The 18040-nt window shown below is 42.1% G+C and overlaps 1 protein-coding gene across 6 annotated transcripts in view; it reads left to right on the top strand.

Annotated features, from left to right (window-relative positions):
• Positions 1-18040, top strand: part of RARB (retinoic acid receptor beta) — a 453999-nt gene that overhangs the window by 414148 nt on the left and 21811 nt on the right. For all 6 annotated transcript variants that reach the window (XM_084858321.1, XM_084858317.1, XM_084858319.1 and 3 more), the window contains one exon: positions 7351-7527. In XM_084858321.1, coding sequence (XP_084714447.1) covers positions 7351-7527 — 177 coding nt within the window. The remainder of the gene's footprint in view (positions 1-7350; positions 7528-18040) is intronic.

Raw genomic sequence — 18040 nt, 5'->3', positions numbered from 1 at the left:
GTGGGGTCCCAGAATCACAGAATCATAGAAATTAGTTGATCTGGATGGGACCTGGAAGTACAACTCCATGAAATGAAGCAGAATCCTTTTAAACCAAATCCTTTCTGAAAGATTAGCCAAAATGATTCAGGTCATGGCTTGCCATAAATGATGGCAGGAGAGAGCAAGGTACCAGTTGATGAGCTAAAAGATGAGGTTAATGAAACAAATCCTAAATTTGTTGCAATGGTTGATAATAGTAGAGTGGTTACAGTGAAATATATCTCCCTTGTGGATAAAAGAAACACACAGTGAACTAGTAGAGAGGATCTAAAGCTGGTTTTATATTTTACCGGGAAAGAGCAAAAAAAGAAGTGCGAGAGATAAACTAGGAAGACCAGTGAGTGCAACACAAATAGAGCTAAAGTGTGCAGGGGACGTGGACACGTATGTAAGCGCACCCCCCCATCCCATCCCAGCATGCTCGGATGCCTTCTAGATCTTCATGCTGAATGTACAAAGATCTGCAAAGAATTCTGTAAGCACCTTCAGGTGAATGCTCTCAGGGAGCTCACACAATTGGGAACCCTGATAAGGCAGGATTTCCAACTGTGGAAGCTCTGTAAGCACATTCAGTTGTATGTGCTTACAGAACCCTTTGCAGATCTTTATGGTAAATGCAGGAAGAACTAGAAAGCAGCTAGGTGCATGGGGACATTGGGGAGTGGGGCTTACATGCATGGTCATGTCCCCTAAATACTTTAGCTCTACTTGTGTGTAGCCAAATGTAATAGGATTAAAGTTAGTTGTACATCTCCCCCATGGGGGTATACTACTTCTTGCTACGACAGAACATGCATCTCCTCACAAGAAGAATGAGCATGTTTCCCCTTTGAAGACTATCCTGGAAGTGCAGGGAAAATGAGTAAAGAATTGGGGTGATGAGCTATAAGCTTTACAGTGCAATCCTATGCACATCTATTGGGAAGGATGTCCTGAGGAGTTCAGTGGGTAAGTGTGTATAAGATTGAAGCCTTAAAATATTATTCAGTGTTCACAAGGTGGATAATGGGACAACCAACTGCCTGATGGGGACAGTCATGTATTCCTGGACCCATCCTCATATTAGATTGAATAATACAATACCATGCTATATTGTGAGATATATTATCCAATTGCTTCAGTGTCTGAACTTGTATCTAATTGCCATGTTTTAGACCTGTCAAGCTCTAAATAGTTAGACATGGTTATAAATGCCTTTAAACAGATTTATTCAAATACCTTTAAATGATATTTTGTCTTTCTTTTATGTGTTTATACATTCATAGCAAGAGTTTTGCAAGGTGTTAGCTGCCTGTTTATTTGTTGAGCAGCTGTGTAGTTGTACAAACTTTTATATCCCGCTGTTCAATGCCAAGCAGCTAACAATTATAACAACTAAAAAGTAGCCAGATCAAAACAAATGAACATTGCCATTAAAACAGCAGAACAACGAATGAATGTTAAAAGCCAAGTAAAACCAAAGCCAGCAAGATACAAATATCTATTAAAACAGCATTTAAAAGGCATCCATAATAATTGGACTGTTATAAATTTAAAATTTCTTAGGCATTCGCTTGAGGAATCAACAAAGGGAATTATAAACAGGCTGTTTAAAGTGAACTTGGCAACCCTGAACCATTCTAATCTATTTCATTACTATATTTCAACCAAAATGCCTTGCCAGATCTTCTTAGCTTTTGCTAAGAAGGAACCACCAGTGTCCCTAAGCAAGACATGCACAGCTTGTGACCTTCCAAGCTAAACCAGCCAGCCCAGTGGCTTATGTGATGGTGCTGGACAATTCCTGTTTTGTAGTTCCAGGCAGGCAGAAAAAACAGGGTGGTTGCTGAGCCCCTGGTAGGGCTGTGTACACCAGCTGCTGGGGAATATGTGCAGGAGGGTGCTGTTGCACTCATGCCTTGCTTGTGGGTCTCCCATCAACAGCTAGTTGACCGCTCTGTGAAAAGAATGCTGGACTAGATGAATTTTTGGTCTGATCCAGCATGGCTCTTTTTATGTTCTTATGACTGCCATACATGGCTGGGTAGCTGCATTCAGCTTACAGGATTACAAGTTCTGCAGGTCTCTCTTAACCAAATCACAACAGGGACTTAGAAACCATGTTCATAGAATCGTAGAATAGTAGGGTTGGAAGAGCCCTATAAGACCGTCGAATCCAACCCTCTGCTCAATGCAGGAATCCAAGTCAGAGCATCCCTGACAGATGGCTGTCCAGCCTCATCTTCAATGCCTCCAGTGTGGGAGAGCCCACCACCTCCCTAGGTCATTGGTTCCATTGTCGTATTGCTCTAACAGTCAGGAAGTTTTTCCTGATGTTTAGCCGGAATCTGGCTTCCTGTAACTTGAGCCCATTATTCCATGTCCTCCACTATGGGATGATCAAGAAGAGATCCTGGCCTTCCTCTCTGTGACAGCCTTTCAAGTACTTGAACAGCACTATCATATCTCCCCTCAGTCTTCTCTTCTCAAGGCTAAACATGCCCAGTTCTTTCAGTCTCTCCTCTTAGAGCTTTGTTTCCAGCCCCCTGGTGATCTTTGTTCCTCTGCTCTGAACCTTTTCCAGTTTGTCTGCATCCTTCTTAAAGTGTGACACCCAAAACTGGACACAGTACTCAAGATGAGGCCTAACCAGTGCTGAGTAGAGGGGAACTAGTACTTCCTGGCATTTGGAAGCTATGCTTCTATTAATGCAGCCCAAAAGAGCATTTGCCTTTTTTGCAGCCACATCACATTGTTGGCTCATATTCAGCTTGTGATCTACAACAATTCCAAGATCCTTCTCACTTGTTGTGTTGTTGAGCCACGTATCCCCCATCTTGTAACTGTGCATTCGGTTTCTTTTTCCTAGGTGCAGAACTTGGCATTTATCCCTATTAAATTTCATTCTGTTATTTTCTGCCCTGTGCTCCAGCCTGTCAAGATCACTTTGAATTTTGTTTCTGTCTTCCAGTGGCATTAGCTATGCCACCCAAATTTGTGTCATCTGCAAATTTGATCAGCGTTCCCTGCGCCTCCTCCTCCAAGTCATTAATAAAAACGTTTAAGAGCACTGGGCCCAGGACTGAGCCCTGTGGTAACCCACTCGTTACCTCTCCCCAGTCTGAGAAGATCCCATTGATAAGCACTGAGTCCGATTCTGTAGCCAACTATGGATCCATCTGATCGATGTTTCATCTAGCCCACTTTGAGCTAGTTTGCTCATCAGGAGATCATGGGGCACTTTGTCGAAAGCTTTGCTGAAGTCGAGGTATATTATGTCCACAGCATTCCCACAGTCCACAAGGGAGGTGACCTGATCAAAAAATGAGATCGGATTAGTCTGCAGGATTTGTTCTTGACAAATCCATGTTGGCTTTGAGCAGTCACTGCATTGTTTTCAAGGTGCTTCCAGATGGATTGCTTTATCATCTGCTCCAGAATTTTCCCAGGGATTGATGTCAGACTGACTGGTCTGTAGTTCCCAGGTTCCTCCTTTTTGCCCTTTTTGAAAATAGGGACAATATTAGCCCTTCTCCAGTCATCTGGCACTTCCCCCGTCCTCCTTGATTTCTCAAAGAGAATAGACAGTGGTTCCCAGAGTTCTTCTGCCAGTTCCTTTATTACTGTAGGATGCAGTTCATCTGGCCCTGGAGATCTGAACTCATTCAAAAAGTAATTAGGTGTTCCTTCACCATATGCCTATCGATCTCAAGCTGCAATCCTGCCCCTTCAGCCTGTACTTCGGCTTTGCCAGGGGGGTCGTAGACCCTCTTTCGGGAGAGGACTGAGCCAAAGTAGGATTTGAGCACTTCTGTCTTTGTCATCTGTTATCAATTTGCCATCCTTATTTAATAGCTGAACCAGCATTTCTTTCCTCTGTCTTTTACTATGCACGTATCTGAAGAGAGCCTTTTTGTTGCTTTTAGCATCCCTCGCTAACCTCAGCTCATTCTCAGCTTTAGCCTTCCTGACGCCATCCCTGCAATTCTGTGCTACCTGCCTGTATTCTTCCTTTGTAGCTTAGCCTTCCTGATCATTGTTCTGAGTTTATTAAAATTGGCTTTCCTAAAATCTAGGGTACATATTTGGCTACACTCTGGCTTTGCTTCCTTCAGAACCAACAACTCAAGTACAACATGGTCGCTTTCCCCCATAGTTCCTGTAACTGCTACTTTATCCACTAAGTCATCTCTGTTGGTTAGGATCAAGTCAAGGATAGCCAGTCCTCTAGTTCCTTCCTCCACTTTCTATAGGAGGAAGTTATTAGCAAAACAAGTCAGGAATTTCTTGGAGGGGCCATGTTTCTCAGAATTTGTCTCCCTGTTCAATGGGTAGAGTAGAATTCAAAGACAGAAAACGTGTTTGTTTGTTTGTTTGTTTGTTTACTGTGCCATTCTTTCCATGAAAGTCTTATTTGGTATTCTTAGTAAGAGATGCAGCAGATTGCAACAAAGAACCAAAGGGGATCAATTTAGATGAAAAATAAAAATAAATAAAATTTAAAAATGGCCATGTAATTGGATTTTACAGCATAGTTGGGCTTTTCTGCTGATAAAAATGTCACTAGGGTGCCCTACAGTGTTATTCCACCATATGTACTCCATTGCAGCATTATGGGAAACATTGTCCTTAAGCTGCATGCATGAATGCTCTTGGAAAAGGCACTCGGAAATTATGCCATAGTAAAACATTCAGCAAAACTCCTCCAGTTTGATACCTCTCAGAACCCATGGAGAGTGGATCCTGGAGTTTCCGCTTCTAACCTACCCTTTTATATTAAGCCCATATTTCATCTTTTGGTCTGCATGTCAATGATAAGTCAATTTTATTTTTCCATATTGAGGGAAATGGCTGAAAATGTGCTTGTTTCCAGCAATACTTTTAACAGCTCATTACCAAATAAAGCATCAAAATGCTTTCTGGTTGCATGCAGCCCTCATAAGATAAGGCATAACCATTTTCAGTCTGAGTCTCTCTCGATGTAGCAGGCACTGCAATAAAACAACAGGTTAGCTTTGTGCTTTATTAACAATCTCTTCTCTTCGGTTTGCATAATAGTCAAATTAGATTTACATTTTGTTAAGGCTGCTGGGCATGGGCTCAAAAGCAGCCGTGTTAAATTTCCTTTGCGCGGGTGGCGGGGAGCATGATAAAGTGAGCTCATAAGATCCTGGTCAAGATTTTGTTCACACTAGCTGGTTTCATGCAACGTCTTCTTTCCAGATGGATACCCTATTGTAAAATGATTTCCTGCTCTAGGCTCTGCTTTGTGCAGCCCTGTGCACTGCCATTTTTCTATGGAACTGGATAAACTGCCTATTAAATTTAATTACAACATGAACGACTGCACATCTTGATCTTATTCCCCACCCCCACCTACACAGCATTTCACCAAGGTCCTTGAGAATGATATAAAATAAATCTTATGGGTGCATACTCACTGAGAAGAACAGGAAATGTTTCAGTGAGCAAAGCAGAGACTGTTAACCCCACTATGTCTAGGACACAACCCACTAGAAAAGCCTCAACATTGGGATTAATCTCAACATGTGTGGGAAATGTTCCCAAAGGATTGTGCCTTCCAAAGGAAATGTTTGCACGAACATTTCCTTTTGACTGCCATTAGTACTCAGCCCAAGCAAAAGCCACCTTCACTGCTTACCCATGTCACAAAGTGCCCATGGTTTGTCAGAAAATGAGTGCAGGCATGGCTGTTGAGAAGATGTATGCTCGTTCTCTCTCCCTGTTTTTAAAATTGCCCCCTTTTGCCACAATATATGGTATTTGTCTCTGCTGTGCATCAGAAATTTGTGTTTCTCTTCTTCATTTCCACTTCCCAGTCAGCAGACTGATACCATTTCTTTCAGGTATTTGCAACAGGTACATTTCTGTGCCAGCTTTGGCCTGAGAATGCCCAGCTTAATCTTCATCCAGATCCATTATAAATAGGCCATGAGTTTAGGTCTAGCAGCAACTCTTGTGACATTCAAGATGTTGGCTGCTCAGTATGGCCAACCTAATGAGAGGTTCTCTCGCTGCCCCTCCACATGCCTCTCAGCTGCTTGGCCTTTATGCATATATTCCTCTTTACGTCACTTCCTTAGTAGCCCTGTATGCTGAAAGTTCATTTGTATAATCCTCCTCCTCCTCCTTTTTTGCTCCAAAACAACTTCCGTTTCTTGTATGTCCAGTATATCCCACACTTATTGGGATAGCCCAATAAATAAATAAAAAGGTTTCCACATATTGCAGAAGTGATTTTAGGAGCTATTCAGTTCTTCATTTCACAGGTGGAGGCAATGTGAAGTGTCCAGGACCATCATAAAACCATTCTATTCTTTATTAGATGCTGGGGGGTGGGGAGAGAAACCTCCCCCTACTTTTGCATAATTAGTAGTCTGGATAAAATTTGTTATACATAATAGTGTTTCATACTGTGGTATTAAATAAACATCAGGACTCACTTCGTCTTTGTGGGCAAATGTTTTGCAACTGATTAACTTTGTACCCTGAGATGAAGTGCTGAGGGTAATTCAGATTTAATCTGGAGCAACAGCACTGGAGAAGTGAACTTCCTCCCCCCTCCTTCTCATAGCAGCACCTCCAGCCCCCTAAAAGTGGTACACACACATCTGCTGAATGGGGTGAGCTGTGGTGTAAGGGAGAGGGGGATCCCAAAAATCAGGTGGAGGGACTTCAAAGGACTTCCTCTCAAGGAAATCCGTTCCTGGATCCAGCCACGTGTGTGTGTGTGTCCCCCATAGTTTTATCACTGCATAACAGATAGTTGTTCTGCTGTTCATAACATTGATTTTAGACAGAAGTGTAAAATCTTTGCAGAGCCACAGGGAAGGGAAGCTAACTTGTACTAATTTGCTGAAACTATTCGAATGTGAATAGAGTTTGCATTGTGTGGAAATTGTTCCCTACAATTCATGACTCCTTTTCCCAGACATGGAAACCAATATTCCAGTTCCGCTTATTTTAATTCCTGAGTTGTGACTGTAAAGAGGATGTTTCTCAACGTAGACATTGTATCACTAAAGGGGAAGAAAGATGACAATGGCATTTGGAAATGCTGACATTCATTTTTACCCTATGTACAGATGGTGCCTTTAATCATAAGCAACAGAAAAGAATGCAAGGAATTTTTGGAAGACTAGACGAAGTTAAGAACAAAAGCGTTCCAGCAACATATCTCACCGAAATTGAAATTGTTAATTGAAATTGCTTCTAGAAGGACCTCCCTGCCACTTACTATTATTTATGGATTCAGCTACATTCCACCAGAGAATATGGTTGATTTATGATTCATTCTGTTCTTTTTAGAACTCTAGCGCAGACCATAGAGTTCGACTGGACCTTGGGCTTTGGGACAAATTCAGTGAACTTGCTACAAAGTGCATTATTAAAATAGTGGAATTTGCAAAACGGTTGCCTGGTTTTACAAGTTTGACAATTGCAGACCAGATCACACTACTTAAAGCTGCCTGCTTGGACATCTTGGTACGTATCTTTCCCTTTTGCAGAGTTTGTTTTTATGTTACTTTCAGTAAAAAGCGTACAATACTTCCAGCTGTTGATGGCTGATACAGATGGTAGAGAGGCAATAGGTGCTATCCACTGCCAATCACTATCTGTTGCATTAGTCATTTGGTTCAGACGGACTTATAATATTGAATGATTGAAATAATATGGACCCATAAATAGAAAACTTAAGGTAGGTGATTCCGACTTAGCGAAAGATTCAACAGATGACTGCAGGGAATGTATAGTATAATCTCCAAAACTGGAGGGGAGCTCAGTAGGACTTAAATTCCTCAGGGGATGGGACCTGGGTGCCCTGTATAGTTCTTTGTCTTTCCTTTCATTAGCAGAAGCAAACTAAACTATGCAAATATATGCAAATCTGCTCAGTTTGCAGGCTTTGTGCAGGTGACAGAATTTAGCTTTTCTTTTGAGAATTTGCATTATCTTGATACAGATTTTTGATTTGTTGTAAATCTGATTGTAAATCTGACCTGATTGTAAATCTGACCATAGCAAAGAAATGCTATGAGGAATAGCTCATGTGAAAGGTGATCTGCAAATGATTAGCTGTTTCTTTATGATAAAGTACATTATGCAAAAGGGGCAGGATGCTTGCTTTTCTGACCAAGAACAGGCATATAGATGCCAAATTATTGGCTGTCTCCTTGTCCCCAGGAGCCCCTTGTTGGGTGGCTCCATCTTCTAACTGTATGTATTATGTTTGGCTCAGCCTAGAGCTTGTCTAAGAACATTTCCCACTAAAGTAATTAATCATGGAATACCATGAAGCCATGGAACTTCAAACAAAACCCTCCGGAGGAGAATATGAGTTCCTCTTCCTTCTCATTTTGTTGCAAGCTGTTGTGAACGGTCCCTCCTGCATGACAACAGATGTATGGATGACGGGGGCAGGAGGGGAGTGCAGTGGAGGAGAGGGGAAAGTGGAGGTCGGCGTGAGGTTCCCAAGGTTCACCTCTCATTGTCCCCTTTCCTTACAGGCTTTCCTTCATACTAGCCTGTCTTCTCATTATTGTGTGTGGTCTCACCACAAGACAGAACCATTTATTACCAATTGCATGCCTGCCATAGTGAGCGCTGTTCTGACAAGACATAGTTAAGTTCTTCTTACCCTTGAAAGGCATACAGTAATTCATAAAATATGAAATGGTCTCAGGCGTATTTCACCACAGATTTTTGAGGAGAGTTGAACTGTCTTTGAGAGGGCAGTTTAAAGAATGGTTAATAATATATATTGTTGTGTTGTTGTTGTTGTTTTATTTTTTAAAAGCTCAAAGAGAGTTTACATAGCTTAATTTCTCTCCAGCCCTTTGCTCTTAAGATGCCTGCTTTCTGTTTTCAGCCTGCCATTTCCCAGGAATGCTTGTCAGCTTCCAGACACAATCATCTGTAATTCTGGTTGCTTTTAAGCACCATCCTCCTTAGCCCTGGAAAGACTTGCTTAGTTTTGTGGATTGGGCCCAGCCTTTTGTTTAATCCGGCGGCCTTGCTGGTAACACATATTGGCACATGCGTGGGGTAACTTGTTCTCTTCTGCTTCCTGCTTAGAGACCACTGTCATCATGATGAGGCATGCATTAGGGCAGCCCTAGTGTCCTCCAGATGTTTTGGACTGCCAACTCCCATAACTCCTGACCTTTCGCCATGCTGACTGGGGCTAATGGGTGTCTTAGCCTAAACTATCTGGAAGGCGCCAGGTTGGGAAAGGCTGTGTTAGGGGATTATTCTGTGGTGGGACTTCATGAGTAAAGGACATTACCCTTTGGTGATGGTTTGATGTAGATGAAGGATAAGCAACTGGAGACATATAGCCCAAGTTCAGCACCATCTGGCCTCCAACATAGGCCCTGATCCTAAGGCACAACTCCCCTGCACATAACTCAGCCACTTTTTCCTAGCCTGACCCACAGGCTCTTTAACCTCTTCTCCTGCAATGTGACCTCCTGTGTGCAAGCCAAAAAATAAGACAGTGGTAATGAGCAGCCAAGGTACACAAAGGCAACATCTTTGGAAACTTTGAATGGTGCGGCCAGAGTGCTGATGGGGGCCTGCTTTTCAGAGCATGTAAATTCCAATTTCATTCTGTCTTCATTGACTCCCAGTTTGTTTCCAAGCCCAATTCAAAGTGGTGGTCATCAAGGCTGGCGTATTTAAAGGAATGACTGCTCCAACGTGATCCTGGCTACCTGCTGATTTTTTCTGAGGGCATGTAAAAAAGAAGAAAAAAACATCCATTAGCACCAGTGGAGGTGTTTCCCCCCTTTTTAAACCTCCATATGGAGCATTGAATATCAGAATTGGAGTGGGTGGGTGAAAAGGTTTAAACCTCCCCAACGCTCAGTGGCCCTGATCTATATTGGGGCCCCACACACATACTTGAAATGTAGGGGGGTAGCAGCATGCTACATATTGAATGTAACGTGTAGGTTGACCATAAGGAGCTGATGCCCCACCACCAGTGGAAGTGTAACTGGTGGGAGTACAGGACAGGGCTACTTGGTTACAGTGCCCAGATCGTTTCTTCCACTTGTCTCACCTCGTCCTGTTTACCTGCTCATTGGTTGGTTTTAACGAGACTTCAATATTAATTCCCTCCCGCCCTACACCAGTTTGTTTGGTTTTTAGGAAGCTGCCCGAGTTTTCTGCTGGTTTTGTTCGTCTTTCCACTGGTGCCCAAGTATTTTGTTCTTTTTACTTATTTTTATTTGGGTTTTTTAAAGTATACCTTATATATATTTTCTTGTATTTGTATACCACTTTGAGGACCCCATTTGGGTGGAAAAACAGTCTATAAATTTTAATGTAAGTAAACAGACAAAATAAACTCCAAGAAAGCTAGGTGAAGAGCCTTTTAGAGTTTCCTTTGTCTGTATTTTGGTTGGCATGGGAATTGGCAGAACCAAAGAGAAACTATGAGCACTGTTAAAACCCAGAAGCTGATTATGGTTTGATATGATCTTTGAGGAAACAACTACAGTGAAAACATGCAACAGGGTCTGGCAACTTTTGCAGTTTTCTCCCAGGCATGCATATCGCTTGTTTGGATCATGGCTGATACTAAGAACACTGAGCCCATGAATAGTACCTCCCTTGAGGTCATTGGGAGAAGAGTTTAGGGACTGAAATTGCTTTTTAAAAGAATAGAGACAAATTCCAGAGGGCTAACCATGCAAGTCTGTTACAGTGAGCACAAAAATGGGCTAAAGATGGGCTTTAAGGTCTAAAATCTGTTAATCTTTACTATGTTGTAAGACATTTTTTTTGAACGACCAGCAGAGTGAAGAGAAGGCAAAACCAATGAGTGTACAAAAGACTAAACTGCTGAATTTTGGATTTTCCAATGCACTAAGAGCATAAATGTTCTTCCTCAAAGAAAAATACTCCCATGGAATTCTGCTTCCTCCAACTTATTAGAAAAACATGGAGAAAAGATCTTCTTTATGGCCAGTAAACCTGAGCCAAATGTTGGAACAAGTCATTTTAGTTTGGAAAAAGCAGAAAAATTACAGAATTGAAAGGGAACTTGGAGACCATCAAGTCCAAAACCTATTAAGAGGGTTGGATCCAAAAACATCTATTTCTGTTTTATTGACTATTCTAAAGCCTTTGACTGTGTGGATCATAACAAATTGTGGCAAGTTCTTGGTGGTATGGGGATACCAAGTCATCTTGTCTGCCTCCTGAGGAATCTGTATAACGACCAAGTAGCAACAGTAAGAAGCAGGACAAAAGCTAATAGAGTTTTGCCAAGAGAACACGCTGATCATAGCAAACACTCTTTTCCAACAGCACAAGAGGCGACTCTACACATGGACGTCACCAGATGGTCAATATCGAAATCAGATTGATTATGTCCTTTGCAGCCAAAGATGGAGAAGCTCCATACAGTCAGTAAAAACAAGACCTGGAGCTGACTGTGGCTCAGATCATGAGCTGCTTCTTGCAAAATTTCGGCTTAAATTGAAGAACATCAGGAAAACCACTAAACCGTTCAGGTATGACCTAAATCATATCCCTGATGAATATACAGTGGAGGTGAGGAATAGATTTCAGGGATTAGACCTGATAGACAGAGTGCCTGAGGAACTATGGACGGAGGTCCGTAACATTGTTCAGGAGGCAGCAACGAAATCCGTCCCAAAGAAAAAGAAATGCAAGAAAGCCAAGTGGCTGTCTGATGAGGCTTTACAAGTAGCTGAGGAAAGAAGGGAAGCGAAAAGCAAGGGAGAAAGGGGAAGATATACCCAACTGAATGCAGAGTTCCAGAGAATAGCAAGGCGAGACAAGAAGGCCTTCTTAAATGAACAATGCAAAGAAATCGAGGAAAACAACAGAATGGGAAAGACTAGAGATCTCTTCAAGAAAATTGGAGATCTCAAGGGAACGTTTTGTGCAAAGACGGGCATGATAAAGGACAAAGAAGGCAGGGACATAACAGAAGCAGATGAGATTAAGAAGAGGTGGCAAGAATACACAGAAGAACTATACAGGAAAGATCTGAATGTCCCTGATAGCCATGAGAGTGCGGTCACTGAACTTGAGCCGGACATCCTAGAGAGTGAAGTCAAGTGGGCCTTAGGAAGCATTAGTATCAACAAAGCTAGCGGAGATGACAGTATTCCAGCCGAGCTATTTAAAATCCTAAAAGATGATGCTGTTAAAGTGCTGCATTCAATATGCCAACAAATCTGGAACACTCAACAGTGGCCACAAGACTGGAAAAGGTCAGTTTACATTCCAATTCCAAAGAAGGGCAACGCCAAAGAGTGTTCAAACTACCGCACCATTGCGCTCATTTCACATGCCAGCAAGGTGATGCTCAAAATCCTACAAGCTAGGCTTCAGCAGTATGCGAACCGAGAACTACCGGAAGTACAAGCTGGGTTTCGAAGAGGCAGAGGAACTAGAGATCAAATCGCCAACATTCTCTGGATCATGGAGAAAGCAAGAGAATTCCAGAAAAACGTCTATTTCTGCTTCATTGACTACGCTAAAGCCTTTGATTGTGTGGATCACAACAAACTGTGGCAAATTCTTGAAGTGATGGGAGTACCAGACCACCTTACCTGTCTCCTGAGAAACCTGTACGAGGGTCAAGAAGCAACAGTAAGAACCGGACATGGAACAACCGAGTGGTTCAAAATTGGGAAAGGAGTACGACAAGGCTGCATATTGTCACCCTGCTTATTTAACTTATATGCAGAGTACATCATGAGAAACGCCGGGTTGGATGAATCAGAGGTCGGAATTAAGATTGCTGGGAGAATTATCAACAACCTCCGATATGCAGACGATACCACCCTAATGGCAGAAAGCGAAGAGGATCTAAAGAGCCTCTTGTTGAGGGTGAAAGAGGAGAGTGCAAAAGCGGGTTTGAAACTCAACATTAAAAAAACTAAGATCATGGCATCTGGCCCTATCACTTCCTGGCATATAGAAGGGGAAGAAATGGAAGCAGTGACAGATTTTACTTTCTTGGGCTCCAAGATCACCGCAGACGGTGACTGTAGCCATGAAATTCAAAGACGCTTGCTCCTTGGGAGGAAAGCTATGGCAAACCTAGACAGCATAGTAAGAAGCAGAGACATCACCTTGCCGACAAAGGTCTGTCTAATCAAAGCTATGGTTTTCCCATTAGTAATGTATGGCTGTGAGAGCTGGACTATAAGGAAGGCTGAGCGCCAAAGAATTGATGCTTTCGAACTGTGGTGCTGCAGAAGACTCTTACGAGTGCCCTGGACTGCAAGGAGGTCAAATCAGTCCATCCTAAAGGAAATCAACCCTGAGTGCTCATTGGAAGGACAGATAATGAAGCTGAAGCTCCAATATTTTGGCCACCTAATGCGAAGAGAAAACTCCCTGGAAAAGACCCTGATGCTGGGAAAGACTGAAGGCAAAAGGAGAAGGGGACGGCAGAGGATGAGATGGCTAGATAGCATCACGGATGCAATGAATATGAACTTGAGCACGCTCTGGGAGAGAGCGCAGGACAGGAAGGCCTGGCGTGCTTTGGTCCATGGGGTCACGAAGAGTCGGACACGACTGAACGACTGAACAACAACAACAAAGCAACTGTAAGAACAGACCACGGATCAACAGACGGGTTTAAGATTGGGAAAGGAGTACGGCAGGGTTGTATACTCTCACCCTACCTATTCAACCTATATGCAGAACACATCATGCGACGTGCTGGGCTTGATGAAGCCAAGGCTGGAGTTAAAATCGCTGGAAGAAACATTAACAATCTCAGATATGCAGATGATACCACTTTGATGGCTGAAAGCGAGGAGGAGCTGAGGAACTTCATGACGAAGGCGAAAGAAGAAAGTGCAAAAGCGGGGTTGCAGCTAAACCTCAAAAAAGCCAAGATGATGGCAACCAGCTTGACTGAGAACTGGCAAATAGAGGGAGAAAACGTGGAGGCAGTGACAGACTTTGTCTTTCTAGGCGCAAAGATTACTGCAGACGCTGAATGCAGCCAGGAAATCAGAAGACGTTTACTTCTTGGGAGGACAGCAATGACAAATCTTGATAAAATAGTAAAGAGCAGAAACATCACACTGACAACAAAGGTCCGCATAGTTAAAGCAATGGTATTCCCCGTAGTAACCTATGGCTGCGAGAGCTGGACCATAAGAAAGGCTGAGCGAAGGAAGATAGATGCTTTTGAACTGCGGTGCTGGAGGAAAATTCTGAGAGTGCCTTGGACTGCAAGAAGATCAAACCAGTCCATACTCCAGGAAATAAAGCCAGACTGCTCACTAGAGGGCATGATATTAAAGGCAAAACTGAAGTACTTTGGCCACATAATGAGAAGACAGGATACCCTGGAGAAGATGCTGATGCTAGGGAAAGTGGAAGGCCAAAGGAAGAGGGGCCGACCAAAGGCAAGATGGATGGATGATATTCTGGAGGTGACGGACTCGAGCTTGGGGGAGCTGGGGGTGGCAACGGCCAACAGGAAGCTCTGGCGTGGGCTGGTCCATGAAGTCACGAAGAGTCGGAAGCGACTGAACAAATAAACAACAAAAAAGAGTAAATACATTGAAATTAATAGAACATAAGTTGGTCATGGCTAAATTAAATCCCATTGATTTTAGTGGGTCTACTCTATGGCTAAATCTGGATCCAAGTCGGTATATGCATCTATCACCTCCTGAGGCAGTCTGTTCCACTTTTGAACAGCTCTTACCATAAGGAAAATGGTAAGAGCCATTCTCCTACCATTTAGACAACATTGGCTTCCCTGCAATTTCCACCCATTAGTTCTAGTCCTGCCCACTGTAGCAACAGAAACCGACTCTGTACCCCTTTCTCCATGACAGTTTTTCAGTATTTGAAAACTGCTATCATGCCTCCCATTTAACTTTTCTTCTCCAGGCTAAACATACCCAGCTCTTTCAACCATTGCTCATAGGACTTGAATATTGAATTTAGAATAAATATTTTTCTTAAATTTAGAAGTTGAGTGTCCCTGAAAAAGAGCAATTATGCTCTTATTAGCATTATTTTTAGCATGATTTAATATTCTTGTTGTCACTATTTTAGTTTTCCATTTCTCTTTTGAATGGAATCCACAAAGCAACTTACAACGTTCATAAAATGCAATTGATACATTAAAACCATATATGTAAAATCAAACCAAAAAACCCCAAAATCATTCTATGCTCATATACCTCTCTGTTCTGGATTTAATAAACCTGTTTATTAATTAATCTTTCACCCAGTGCATAGGTATGAACAAACCCATCTGTTTCTGGTCTGTGTCACTGTTGCATTTTTTTATCCATACTTCCGTTTTCTTCCTGCATTAATTTTTTTATTTTAAAAACTAGCAGAATATATATTTTACTACACATCTGACATAAGAAGAGCCCTGCTGGATCAGACCAGCATCCTGTTTCCCATTTGCAAACCAGATGCCTCTGGGAAGCCCACAAGCAGGACATAAGGGCAGTAGTTGTCTCCCCAACAACTGGTATTCAGCGCTCAAAGTAGCATATAGCCATTATGATCATGATGGACAAATCAGCCTGTAGCAGTCCATGTCAGTTTCTCATGTATTCAAGCATAAATCTGTTTCATCCAATTTCCACATCAGTCTGCAAAATTAAAAATTACGTGAAAATTCACATTTATTTTTGTATGCAGTTTTTCTAACATCTGCACTGTGATCACAACCTTCCCTAATGTTGGCATTTTTGCATACAATTTTTGAGAGAAGAACTGCATTGCAAAAGAAATGTGTGATTGGAAAAATATCCGTGTTCTGATCTACATATTTTGTCAGTTAAGGGTGAATTAGGTTGGTTCACTTAAAAATGCAGATCAAACCAAAAAAATATCCATTCCTAATCATGACTAGTAGGCATTGATAGCTTATCCTCTTTTTAAAGCCATCTAAGTTGATGGCCATCACCACATCTATTGGTAATTTTCCATAGTTTGCTGTGTGAAGAACTAGCTCCTTTTTTCTGACTTCAGCGTCTCATCATCCAACTTGAATGGATGACCCCTAGTCTTCATTGGATGACCCAGACCTTCTAGCTAGCATTTTCAGGTTGCTGGAAGGGCTGCTGTAGCCAAGTTGCATGCACCTAAAATTTCTTTCTTTATTTATTTGAAATATTTCCTGGCTGCCGTTCAAGGCAGAAGCCCTTCCAAGATGGCTTACAACAATAAAGCACATAACCATTACGATATTTAAAGTGATAAAAACCAACAATAAAAACAGCAATAAAAGCCAACAATAAAACCAACAGCAACAGCAGCAATCATATCAGGAGAAGACCAAGGTAAAATAATATGTTTTCAAGGCCTTCTTAAAAGCATGCAGTGATGGAACATGGCGGACCCCCGATGGCAACTTAGTCCAAAGATGTAGGGCCATAGCAGAGAAGGCCTTCTCTGGATCCAACCCCTTCTCTGGATCCAACCCCATCTCTTCTCTCAAAATAAGGATTTAAATGTGTATTTTCTCCCAAAATACATATTTAAATCCATATATTGATGTGTTTAATCTACCAAGAACTGCACTGCAACATTCAGAGAAGTGCAATATCTCTTGGATAATTAAGATCTGATCCACACATTAGTCCAAGAGGTGTGGATCAAACCATTTCATATAGGAATTTGCAACGATTGAGTTTCTCAAGACTCCCTAGTTTTGCCTTCTCTTCATTTAGCTCTGGGCTGCAGTCAGTTATTTGAATCAAGTGATAAATGTGCACCAGGGTTCCATACTCCTGGAGCAGTCGTGATAGCCATCCAGCATTTGTGCTCGTCATGATTCAGCCCATCCTACAGAGGGAGGCTTGAGAAACTTGATTGATAGGGTCTTGTTTGATATTAGAATCCAGGGTGGTATCTCCTCCTCCCTCCAGCTCTGAGCTGAGAAGAGTAGGTGAGGGCTCCTCCCTGTTGCATTGATCCTCAGAGACTCTCAGAAAGCAACAAGAAGTCTCACTGCTTTCTGAGTGTCTCCAAGGTGTAATGTGGCATCAGAGAGAGCACCCACTCTTTTCCTGAAGGGTGCAGATTTCATTCACTCAGCTATTACCATGTTAAAGATTCACTTGCCAGCAATGACCTGGTGAGTGCATTTATGGACCCCTTGATACATGCTCAGTCAGGCACATAGATTTCACAGCTGTATGGGTGCATTAGAATGTTTGTAACAGGAACTGATCAGTGGACTGGGCAAATGTATTGAAACTGATAGTAGTGGTTATGATTTGTTATTGCTACTGTCAGTATTTGACCATATGCTTCTCTTTAGCTACTAATTAAAAAAAATACAGTTGTGAGATATTAACATGGAACCATGTTTACATTGTTGTTGTTGTTCAGTCGTTCAGTCGTGTCCGACTCTTCGTGACCCCATGGACCATAGCACGCCAGGCCTTCCTGTCCTGCACTCTCTCCCGGAGCGTGCTCAAGTTCATATTCATTGCATCCGTGATGCTATCTAGCCATCTCATCCTCTGCCGTCCCCTTCTCCTTTTGCCTTCAGTCTTTCCCAGCATCAGGGTCTTTTCCAGGGAGTTTTCTCTTCGCATTAGGTGGCCAAAATGTTTACATTAGACCCCTAAAGATGAGCGCTTTTAATATAAAACCAGATTAAAATAAAATAATTTCAATAAGAGTGAGAACAGCAGAGTTATCTTGGCATTAAATCATTCCACATTTTCTAGGGCTGGAAACTTTAAGCAGTGTGATTAATTAAGTAAAGCTTTAATCGCAGATTAAAATTTCCTCCCAATTAATCAATAAGGCCAAGAACAAGCAGTAGCTTCCTCCTCCATGCATCAAATTTGATAAAAGTGTTTGTATCCAAGCTAACGGTTAGTTTACTTCTCAGGATGAAGGTGAAACTAATAAAAATGGTAGTAGTTCTGTGTGTTTAAACATGGAACTGCCTTACAGCACAATCCTGTACATATCCCAGGGTTCACAGAATCATGGAATAGTA

This window comes from Heloderma suspectum, chromosome 5, assembly GCF_057233095.1.
Source record: "Heloderma suspectum isolate Gila_16-S chromosome 5, 16-S_ref, whole genome shotgun sequence".
Classification (NCBI taxonomy): domain Eukaryota; kingdom Metazoa; phylum Chordata; class Lepidosauria; order Squamata; family Helodermatidae; genus Heloderma; species Heloderma suspectum.
Note: the sequence above shows the minus strand (reverse complement) of the source record. Positions and strands in the feature narration are given on the sequence as shown.